Source organism: Aricia agestis, chromosome 3 (assembly GCF_905147365.1).
Source record: "Aricia agestis chromosome 3, ilAriAges1.1, whole genome shotgun sequence".
NCBI lineage: Eukaryota > Metazoa > Arthropoda > Insecta > Lepidoptera > Lycaenidae > Aricia > Aricia agestis.
Window position 1 is genome coordinate 20,181,040 of NC_056408.1, and position 12,460 is coordinate 20,193,499.

Genomic DNA, 12,460 nt, shown 5'->3' on the forward strand with positions numbered 1-12,460 from the left:
ATTGTAATCGGAAACCAACTTTTCTAATTCTATCGTTGCGTGCTTATTATTGTGGAGGTTTAACTGTCCTATATTTAAACTATCCATACCGAGTCGTTAAAATAAGTTGCTCCATTTTAGACTTATACGTAGGACAATCTGGGGAGCCTGTGGGGTGGTCGGTCGGTTTTTTATATCGCAAACAACTACCGCAAACCGGCTTAAAGTCGTCTTTATCTTTTTTTGGGCAGCTATCCGAGCTATGACCTTCAGCGCAATGTTTACAGCATGGCTTTGTGTCACGACAGAATTTAGCGGTGTGCCCATACTGTTGACAGTTAGCGCAGCGCACGAGTTCGACGTCATCTACAAAGCGACACATCGCCCAGTCGATAAAAAGTTTTTCTTTTGTTTCGATGAGGTGTTGACGCACTTTAGGGTCTAGTTCGATACCTATCCATTTACGGTTATTGTATTCTTTGTTTAAAATACGACGTCTTACTATTTTTGTCGAACTCATGAATTGATCTTGTGTCACATTAATTTCGCCGTTTACGTTTTGGTTGTACAGGGATAATAGAAAATTATCGTCTGTAATGTGTTGTGGAACATCTTTGATGAGGATGCGCGGGCTACGCCCCTTGGGTGTCTCGAGACGGAGGCCGGCAGATTTTAGCGCTTCGACTGACTTTAATTTTTTAACTTGCGACTCGCTCGTGAGGCGCAGAAGCACGCCCGAATTAGCTGTTTTCTTAACGCCGTGAAATTGAAAACCGTCGGCCGGGTTTATGACCTTCATCAAAGCCTGCTTGGTCTCAGTTGCCGATTTTAATTCCGCCGATTTTTCTTGCGTGGGGTAGGCTATAACACATGGGAGTGGTTTACGTGTCTCGACGGGGGGAACCGATTTCGCGAGTTTCAGTTTGAGGGCCTCGGAATAAGAGACCGGAGTCGCCGCGGGGGCCGGTTTCACGACCTGATTAAGTTTAACGGATAGTAAATCTCGCTCCAAATTCGCGACTTTGGTTTCAAGTGACGAGTTTTTAATGGCAAGAAGAGAAACTATGGTTGTCAGTTTTTGTGTTAAGTTCATTATATCGGATTTATTGGCAAAGTTATTGCGCCTCGAGACAGTGTCGTTAGCGAATTCGTTAATTTTTCCCAAGTAGGAGGACGCTTCACGGACTAACTCGCAGTAATTAAACGAATCATCGACTGCGCTGCTAGTGTCTAATAATGAAATTACCGGGGACTGCGGTTCGTCCCTTATGGGTTGGTGACGTTTTTCGACTGGTGACACGGATGAAGGCGATAGTTGGGACAGCAAACGTTTGCCGGTTGAAGTTGGCGGGGAACGAGGTATGCCGTCCCTTCTTTCAAATGGGTTGGTATTTTTATCTGGCGGCATGTTATTATGGCTAGACATTATGTCTTGTTTTCAAAGTTAACAACAACAATAACACTATTTATGACTAGCTGATCGCAAGGCCGGGCGCCCGGCGCAGCGCGCGCGGTACCGACGATACAATATTTTTACCTACCTACAATTCCTTACTGTTAAAAATGAACAAAGGAAATTACTTACCGAGTTTAAATCCAATAAAATACGGGAAAATGTGTTCAAAAACTTACAGTAAACGTAGATTACACCGTTACCTAGCTTTTTACACACACTCAGCACGCAGTTAACGATTTTAACCACCGAAAACGATTTTAATTCCCGGAGCGCACGTCAGACGATGTTAACCGTACCGAGTTCGCGGAGGGAGGGGGGGGGGATTTTCCACTTTAAAGCTTCATATTTCAAAAATGGATGCCTAAATCGCGAAATGATTTTTAAATACTCGTAATATTTAAAAAAAACCTATCCAACGACACCCCACACGGTGGGGTGGACACGAAATAAAAAAATCATCCCCGCTTTGTGTGTACCTACCATAAAAAAAGTTTTATATACTTATACTTACCATTTTGTCGGCATCATTAATCCATGCCGAATTACGGCTTTGTAAGCCCTATAATATAGTCATAGCAAAACCGCAACCGCAAACTATATAAGTTTCGTTTATCGTACAGCTAAATCATACATTTTTGATAAAAGTATCCTACGTCCTATCCCAGGACTCAAAGTATCAGCAGTTTGGGCGTGATGAGGTACCGGACAGACAGACAGACAGACACTTTCGCAATTATAAATTATAATATTATTATGGATTCGAGTATAAGTAAGGTTATCAATACATAAACAAAACAAGGTTTGTCGATAAGCAACATCAAAACATTGGACATAATATGTTTTGATGTTGCTTATCGACAAACAGTGACCATATTATTATATTCTTATCAAAGCGGGAAATCTAGGTAGTCGCACTAAAAAAACCCAAAATGTCATCTCTAAGGACGTAGAATTCTACCTAAAAAGACGGTTTAGTTACAATCTATTAGAAGATTGCAAATCTATTAGAAGTTTGCCATTAAGACAACATCGACTTCGTAGGACACCCGACGGCCGACACGGGAACGAGTAAACAAAAGTGTTCCTGGCAAAAGATTTCGCTGAACGGCCTCGACCTATCGATTATTACTTTTTAACAAAACAATTAAACTGACTTCCAAGGTAAAAACAATATTCTTAAAAATATGATCTAAAAAGTATGAAATAATTCTTATTCTTCATAGCGCCTTTTTCGAAATTCGACTAAACCTCAACTAATTCTGTTGCGCTACTGAAGAATAAGAATTATTTCATACTTTTTAGATCATATTTTTAAGAATATTGTTTTTACCTTGGAAGTCGGTTTAAATTTTTTCTAAAAAAGTAATAATTTTACTATTTTTAGTTATCTACAAGACAAGGCTTCATACGTATCTCATAATCAGATCACCACTTTTGTGAACATGGTACCAAATTCGAGCTAAACCACATAAGAGCTAAACCCTAGACAACACAAAAATAATTTTGAAAATCGGACCATAAACGGCTGAGTAATCGTTGAACATAGAAAAAAAAGATACATACAGCCGAACGTATTACCTCCTCCTTTTTGGAAGTCGGTCAAAAACGGCCTAAGCGACTCTATAAATATATTACATGATTATTCTTGCTTGATAGCGAAAAGTGGGGCATTTTGCGTCTTGTGGGGGACAGCGGGACAAACGCACAGTGGATCGAATCGACAATTTCGGGGACATAGGGACCAATTTTTGTTTTTCAAATTTTTTTTTGTGCCAATGGATAGAGCTAATTAATCTTAACAAATGTTGTTCTTTGAAATTTTTTCTTAGGGTTATTATTTAAGTAGAAAAAAACATATTTTTAAATTTCTTGTATGGAATATATAATTGGAATATATAAAAAAAATATATAATCCCAAATTTTTGTCAAGTCCTGATAGATCCCGCGCTCAAACCTTTTTTTTTATATATTTTGGCTACATTGCTAGTATTATGTACCATAAATGTGTGCCTAAAGTTGCCACTCTGCCAGAAATAGCCGAAGAAAATTACAAAAGATTTAATTAGTAACTAATGACTTCTTAAAATTCCTTAAACTATTCTAGGCATATTTCATGCAAAATAATTATTATGCTAGTAAAACAATACTTATAATTACTTAAAATTAGAAAAAAAAAGAAAAATCGATTCCATGTAAATATTGTGATCGGTCATTAACTTCAAGTAACTAATCCGTTTGACAATAGTAAATAATCTTTTGTATTGTGTATTTTCTAACAATCGCTTAATGACAATGAACAGAACAACATTCAAAATAAATAGCTTAAGTAGCCTTGCATAAGGGCTTTTAATTATACCCTCATTAGCTATTATTAGTGTGGCATGGAATATAATACTATCTCGTTTTGTTTTGCTAATAGCGTAGTGTTTTAAAAATTTGCGAAGGAATTAAAAAAAAATCCAATTTTTGATACTTAAATTTTATTATTAAGTATCGAAAAAAACATAAAAAAATAGCATTAATATGGTTTTTTAACAATAAAGATTACAAATAATAATATTTTCTCCATTTAAGCGGTACATACATATTCCCTATTAATAATAAAATTGAAAAATAAAAAATAGTGAGTATACATAAAAATTACGATACCATACATACTATAATAAAAGTAATAAAATTATTTCTAAATAAATATTGCATTTAATTTACAAAACTCAAAAAGCTTGCTCACTATCAGAATGATTATCCTGTAATTCATTAACGTCAATGAACTCTATCTCAGATTCTGTCGGCAAATTTAACAGAAGCTCTTTAGCCCGTGAAGAGAGAGCTATTTTGTTATGCTTTGATAGTCTTGGTCTAAAACTTGTGATATTTGGATCTGATGATATTAAAAGATTATGTAAAATATCCTCATTTGTGGCTTTTCTACTTAATTTTCTGGAATAACTCTCTCTGAATTTCCGGAAATCTTTGTTACGAGCTTCTGCTGCTTCTTCTGACAGATTGCCGATAGGTATGGTAGCAAAATGCTGGATAATATCAGCGCCATGTATAAGCAGCTTATGTAAACTAGAAGGCATATAATACCAGGGATATAAATTTATGTAGAGTTCTGCAGTCTCTCTACAGAATAAGGAGAATTTAGAAAGGTTGACGCACTCTCCAGATGCTACAGTCTGGAGTATTACATGTAACCTTTCTATTAATTCCTTGCTTATACCAGTAATACGGGCTGCAGTGTCTGCGTCCCTGAAAAATCTTCGGGCAGTATTGCCATCATTAGTTGTTCCCTCTCCTTGTTTCACCTGGTCTATTAGTAATCCGCAATCTTCTCTAAATGCTCGCTGAATTTCGAACTTTCTAAGCTTAATTTTTTGTTGATCTTCGCCCCTGCCACTCCATTTTTTAAAATCCATACGATAGGCTGCATAAGAAAAATGGGACATTTTTTTTTTTTTTTTTTTTTTTTAATTTATTTATTTAAAGTCGCTTTAAACATCGAAGGTCATTAGCGACTACAAGTAATAACAATAATACATTAAATTACAGAATAATATTCGGTTAACCTTAGAAATTTTAAAGTGTTTTCCCAATCTAACAAACAATCTTTTAATGTACTTTGAAGTTTTACACTACTTCTTTCTGGATTGAACATAGGACAATCAATAAGAAAATGTTTTACGGTCAATTCACAATCACATCTTGTGCATTTGCTCTTAGGGGTTTTAGTAATTAGGTGAATGTGTGTAGCATTACAATGTCCTATTCTTAGTCTATTTATTACCATTTCATCTCTTCTTTTGTTAAATTTATAGGTACATTTTTCGAAGATTGATTTTCTTATTTCATATAAATAACTCTTATTATTTGTAACCCAATAGCTGTTCCATAGTTTTTTAATATTTAACCGAAAAAATTTTTTAAGATCAGAAACATTAGAAGTTAACAAACTACACTGATTTAATTTCGTAGCCTCCTTAGCTTGAGCGTCTGCTTTTTCGTTCCCCGGAATGCCCTGGTGACTAGGAATCCAAATAATTTCTATAGAAAAGTTATTACTTATTAGATTTATTAGGTTTTCTTTTATAGTATTAATTAAGGGATCAATATTTTTATTATTTAATAATGCAGTTAAACACGATAGTGAATCAGAAAATATTACATAATTTCTTGAAACAGTAGGAGTAATTCTAATAATCTCCAAACATTTTAGGATAGCTATGGCCTCACAAGTTAATATAGAAGTATAATCAGGTAGTCTATATTTATAATTACAATTTTCTGAAACGACTGCACAGCCTGTTCTGTTATTAAAAATAGATCCATCAGTATAAAACATTGTATAATCTGAATATTTCTCCGTCAGTTCATAATAATAGTTTCTATAAATATAATCTGGAGTAGATTCACGAGGGTATATTTCAGCTAGATCTACATTTATTTTAAGTACATTTTTGTCCCAAGGTGGTACCTTAAAAGGAAAATGACGTGTAAATAATGGAGGTAAGTCTAATTTAATTTCGTGTAAATAGTTTTTGACCCTTAGTCTTAGGGGAACAGCAAGAGAAGGCCGTAAACTAAATTCTATGTCTGATAATAAAGCAGATTTTAAAAAGAGAGAATCTATATTATTGACAACATGCTTGGCTGCATATGTTAGGCACAGTTCCTTCCTTCTATAAGATAAAGGCATTTCGTTACACTCAACGAGAATACTATTAACAGGACTAGTACGAAAGGCTCCTAAACTTAATCTCAAACACGTATTATGAATACTATCTAAAATTTTTAAAATATTATTTGATGCTGAGTCATATAAAACTGAACCGTAATCAATCTTTTGCATAATTAAAGCTTTGTACGTATTTTTTATACACTTACTGTCAGATCCCCAATTATTTGATGATAAAATTTTTATAATATTCATTCTGTTAAAACATTCGGACTTAAGTTTTTTTATGTGTGATACCCAATTTAATCGAGAATCGAAGGTAAGACCTAAAATTTTTATTTCATTTACTTCATTAATTTTACAGTTGTTAATGAATAGGTTAACATTTTCCTTATTTTTATTTTTTGACATTACCATTAGTTCTGTTTTGGTTTCAGAAAACTTAAAGCCCGTTTCTAGACTCCATTTACTCAAATTATTTAAAGTCTCTTGTAGTATTTTTTCAACGAGTTTTAGGTTTTTTCCAGTACATAAAATTGTTAAGTCGTCTGCAAATAAATATCCTTTAACGGGTCGTTTTATAACTTCCAAGACATTATTAATTGACAACAAAAATAAAATTACACTCAAAACAGAACCCTGTGGAAGTCCATTTTCAGTGCAGAGGGGCTCAGAAAGGACATCATTTATTTTAACCCTTATAAACCTATCTGACAAAAAATTTATAACAAAAGCTAAAACGTTACCTTTTAAATTTAACTGTTGTAAAAGCAATATTACTCTGTGTTTCCAAACCATTTCGTAAGCCTTCTCCAAATCTAGGGCAATTAGTACTACTTTATTCTTATTTGCAAACGACCTAAGGATATCTTCTTCTAAAAGGCTCAGATGATCTAGGGTTGATTTAAGTTGTCTGAAACCAAACTGAAAAGATGACAAAAATTGATTACGTTCTAAGTACCATCTGATCCTATTACTAACAATTTTTTCCAAAATTTTACAAAGGTTACATGTGAGTGAAATCGGTCTGTAACTCGATGTAGTAGTAGCTAATTTACCGGGTTTTAAGATGGGTATTACAATAGCTTCTCTCCATAAATCAGGAAAAACCTGGTTAACCCAAATGTAATTGTAAATGTCTAAAAGTCTTTCAAGAGCCAATAATGGAAGTTTTTTAATCATAACATTTGATATTTTATCAGGACCAGGGCTGGAATTTCCTAATTTTTGAATAACGAGCTTAAGTTCCTCTAAGGTAATTTTATTGTTAATAGTATTTTCATTATTTAGCTTATCAAAACCTGAACAGCTATCTTCTTTTTCTTTTTTATAACATAAAAACTCTTGTCTATAATTGTTTGAGCTTGAATTTGCAGCAAAAGCTCTAACCAATAACTCTGAATTAAGTTTAGGATTACCACAAAGCTTTCCTTCGTTATTTTTTAAAATTATTTCTGTTTTATTCTTCTTTTTACCATTTATAGAATTAATTCTCTGCCACACAGTTCCTATCTGTGTTTGACTATTTATTGATGAAACAAATTTTTGCCAATTAACTTTTATACTTTCTTTGAAAATTCTTCTAGTCTTAGATCTTACTTTACGATATTCTGTCTTCAATATTTCTTCCCTACGTTTATCCTCTTCATTATATTCTTCCAAAATTTGTTTATTTAAATTAACTTTTTTTATTTTTATATATTTTCTGTAAGCTCTTTTTGTATCTTTCAGTAACTTAGAACACTCATCGTTCCACCATGGTACCTGATTATTTCTTAGCTTACCACTTGTCCTAGGTATGTTTAATTCAGCGGAGTTAAAAATGATGTCTTTGAATTCCTTTAAAGTTTTATTGATGCAAACACATGACGTAATATTTAATTTTTCTAATTGTTTTATATGGTTTTCGATGTCATCATGGAATTTTAACCAATTAGCGTTTGAATATTTCCAATGCTTAGAACCTAATGCACGATCAGGATTTAATTCAACTTCTGCAGATATAACAATAGGATAATGGTCACTGTCATAAAGGTAGTCCAATGCATTCCAATCAAAATAAGTTGATATATTTTGAGAAGCAAAAGATAAATCAATATTACTTGTGTGGCCATTACTAGAATTAAAATGTGTGGGTTGGTTTTTATTTAAAAGGATCAAAGTATCACTTAAATCTAACCATTCTGCTATTATTTTTCCTCTTTGATCGCAACGATTAGAGCCCCAATAAAAATGGTGTCCATTGAAGTCACCTAATAGAAGAAAAGGTGTTGGAAGCTGATTAAGTAAATTGTCCAATACTAGATGGTTAATAGAACAGCTATTAGGTATGTACACGTTACAAATAGTAATCTCTAAAGGGAATTTTATTCTTATCACTACAACTTCGAGGCAGCTATTAATACAAATAACTTCAGGTAACAAATGGGGCTTAACATATGTGGCTACACCACCACTAGCAATACTGCTGTTATTTCGGTTTTTATAGAAACATTCATAATTTTTTAATTTAGCAAAATAATTATTTTTAAAATTAGTTTCTTGTATGCAAAAGCATAAAGGATCGACATCATTCAAAAGTAGTTTTATGCTTTCAAATCTTACATGAAAACCATTTACATTCCACTGCAAAATTCGCATTATGTTTATAAGCTTACCAATATATGTATATGGAATTATGTATTTTAATATTACAACTTATATAAATAATATATACCAAAAGGAAATCACTTATCTTTCATTAAACTAAGCTCTTGTAGTTTTCTCGTTAGTCTCGAACATCGGTTTTTTAAATTCCTACTAAGTTTCGGATGAATGAATAGGCACATTGTAACTAACTCAGCGGTGTTTTCAGTATAATCTTGTAAAATTTCTTGTATATTCTGTTTGTTGCGCGTTTCGTCAAGGAGTTTTCTAAATCGGTCTAATGTTAAGGGGAAGTGTGGTAAGGCATCTTCATTTTCTAATTCCTTGATTTCAATTTTAATATCCGTCCAAACCTGTTCTTCCGATCTGTTATCTAGTGTTTTCTTCTTCTTCTTTAGGTTTTTCTTACTAGGTATTTCTTCTTCTAATGAAAAATTACTATCGGTGTCATTAGTATAATCACTCGATGGTACGATTTCTTCCATAACAAGGTCAGTGGTTTGATTTAAATCAGAATGAGAAGGTTCTGATGTCGTAGAAGAACGGATTCTTTTAATACCCTTGCTGGTTTCAAAATCTTTAGACGGTAAATTAGTATTGTCTGCCTGCGACAGAACTTTTGAATTTGAAGACTCTTCTAAAATATAGTTGGGGTTTTCGGTAGGTCCTAGTGTGACATCACTAGTGTTTTTAGGAGTAGATAATATGTGGTTACCTTGAGGACAGTTTTTAGCCAAGTGTCCCATAGTATTACAAACGAAACATTTCATCGACTCGTTTGATACATATATCCAGTAATTGGTGTCTTCGTACTGGATCTGTAATGATTCCGGCAGTCTTTTTTCGTCCTCGGGGGAAACGTACAATTGTCGCCTAAAACTCATTATATGCGAGAAGCCAGGGTCCGGTATACCTACTTTCATAAAAGTAATCGGGCTTAAGATTTTAATGTTAATATCGTTAAATTTTTCTATCAAAACCTCGTTGGGAATGATCGGGCAAACATTCGATAAAACAATCCTTTTGTTTCTTGAAATCAATGGGCGAATCTCTAATAAATAATCTTTAACTTTTATTGTCTTAATTACATCAACTAGCTCATTTACAGTTTCTTTGGAATCCATGTAAACACAAATTCTTGAGTTAGCAATCCGGGAAATAAATCGAATATTCGTCGACTTTGTTACAGTTGAGAGTGCCATTAAATAATCTCTTAGCATCAATCCGTCAATCGAATCTATTACGATGGCTTGGTCTTTCTTGGGGTACATTATTCTGGAGGTAACGTTGGCATAACTTACAGTGGGGGTACTCGACATCTTCTCCATCACAAATAAGGTGCTCCTGCAGGCAGGAGCACCCGCGATAATGTTAGTTAGGTAGTTACGATAACTAGTAGGCGAGCCTTGCGTACGTCGGTGTGCGATAACGCGTGGACCGAGCGCGGTGGTCGCGAGGTAACTGAAAATGGGACATTATTAATATTGAAAATGAATATTTCGTAAAAGAACAATGACTTGCGGCTGTAAAGTAATTAATAGCTAAGGTATGATAAATAAGAATAATTATTGTTACCTATGTGAAGAAGGCACTCTACACCTTATCCAGCAGTGTAAAGATGATAGTCCGTACTGGTGAATTTCTTCATTCTTGTGTTTTTGGTCAAGCAGTTCAATATTGTTCATTTCCGATGGCTTTGCTTTGCAAATATCGCAAACGGCTGTCGACGTCTCTGATAAATATAACGTTATCTTTCCGTCAATCATCGTCAAAAGTAACTGGTGAGACACTTCAATTTGATTCAGTTTTGATGGCTGAAGCGCTTTTATTTCTTCTGTTATTCTGTTTTTAATTGACATAACAGTGGACTGGGTTTCTTTCGTAAATTGAAACATTAATGGACGACAGTAAAACGTGGACGATGGTCTTTCGTTTTCCCAAACAATAGTTCCATCGGATTGTTGTAGCCTAACTGGTACTAGACTGGCCATAAAAATACTGGAGTCTTCAAATTCTTTGTTTACTTTTTGCTTGTACACACTTTGACCAGAAGCTCCGTCAAAACCCCATTTACTTACAAGCTCTAAATTTATTGTTGCGTCCAAATCCATGGATATTGCATCCAAAAGTCTTGATACAGTCAAGTTGAGTAAAGCTTGCAGTTTAATTGAAGCCCCGTCCTCAGTAATACATAAATCTTTTTTATCTGGATAACAATTCAATTTAGCTTGTTGCAATTTGTAGTACGATGGATATAACTCTGAACCATTTTCACTCGCAGACTCTCTTAAGTTTATATATTGCCACTTTGATAACTTTAGCGAAACTAATAAAGCTAGTGCCTTATCAGGTGAATACGTATCACTCTTACTTAACCTTATCGTTGTTTAAGCATGCCTTGACTTTATTTAAATCTTCTGGATGATTGAGTAAATGGTTCATTATTTTTGAAATATCTTCGTTTCCACTATTTTTTAAACTCCTTGTTGATATGGCAGACATTTCTTCCGGAGAAAATGAAAGATTTTTATTTATTTCATCTAAACGTCTCCGTTTTTGTCGATCACATAAATCTTCAAAAGGTTTCCTCGGAGTAAACGTAGATGTGGAAGCGTCTGAAGTAGAAAGTGCTGGTGGTAGATTCTCAGTATTATCATAAACCTCGAGTTCTATTGGTTCAGTATTGATAACATCAAAATTGATTTCTTGGGGCCAATTTATTGACGATTCTAACCAATCGCCATTTTTTTTAATAAATTTAGCTAATGTTCGGTTGCATTTTTCCCATCTGGCACATATATTAGAACAAAAACGCGTACAGAACTTTCTAAGCACGGCACTATTCTCTTCAGTCACATTTATTTTCGATTGTAGAAAATCAAATAGTTTTTTACTATCTGACAAACTTTTCAATTGGTCTCTTAATACCATAAATAAATCTATACTATTCACAAGACCGTCCATTATACCAAAATAAAGAAAATTAAACACTGTGAAAATACGATGTATGTAGTAGCACGTTTAAACAATAACTAATTTTGAAATATCAATTACGATCCTTTTATAATTTTCCACACCTAACAAAGATAATTATAACTATTAATGATTGGCTAATGAGGGTATAAGCCCTTATGCAATTACTTAAGCTCTTTATTTTGAATGTTGTTCGATTCATTATCATTAGGTAAGCGATTGTTAGAAAATACACAATTCAAATTAATTACGAATTCGGCAGCCCGGGCTTCCAAAAAAAACCAGAAATTATCTAAGAAATTTATTAAACTAACTTATATTTCATTTACAATAATTGTTCCGCGATCGATCCTAGACCGGAATGGAATGACAATTTTTGATAGAACATGAATAATTACGAAAACGCGGTTATGCTGAAACTGCTGATGTGTTACCTCGAAGGCGATGGCGTTGACCGGGCACGTGCGGCTGCATCAGCATTCTCCTTTAGGGGTCCGTGCGTTATTCCTCCACCCCCAGAGAAGCAACTATTTGAGGACTTTGAGCGAGAAAGTTGCTGGCAGAGATTCTTGATTCTTTACAGGAACTGCGTAGACTGGTTGATCAGCTTGGCTGGTTGGAGTGACACCCTCGTTTAGACCACTGTCCTTTTGTCGACGCAAGCGGCGACGTCGGATGATAAGAATAAGGGAAATTGTAACTATACCAAATACTAACGTGTATAGGGGCAA

General features: G+C 34.1%; 2 protein-coding genes across 2 annotated transcripts; both read right to left on the reverse strand.

Moving 5' to 3' along the window:
• On the reverse strand, positions 1 to 1,463 carry LOC121740259. The gene is made up of 2 exons (XM_042132911.1): positions 65 to 1,463; positions 1 to 27 (listed from the first exon to the last, which is right to left on the reverse strand). Exon 1 carries the CDS (start codon positions 1,403 to 1,405, stop codon positions 80 to 82), a length of 1,326 nt encoding a protein of 441 aa, XP_041988845.1. The 5' UTR covers positions 1,406 to 1,463; the 3' UTR covers positions 1 to 27; positions 65 to 79.
• Positions 1,464 to 8,836: 7,373 nt separating this feature from the next.
• LOC121740568 lies at positions 8,837 to 10,194 on the reverse strand. Its single transcript, XM_042133303.1, has 2 exons — positions 10,058 to 10,194; positions 8,837 to 9,574 (listed from the first exon to the last, which is right to left on the reverse strand). Exons 1-2 carry the CDS (start codon positions 10,082 to 10,084, stop codon positions 8,837 to 8,839), a joined length of 765 nt encoding a protein of 254 aa, XP_041989237.1. The 5' UTR covers positions 10,085 to 10,194.
• Positions 10,195 to 12,460: the final 2,266 nt, after the last annotated feature.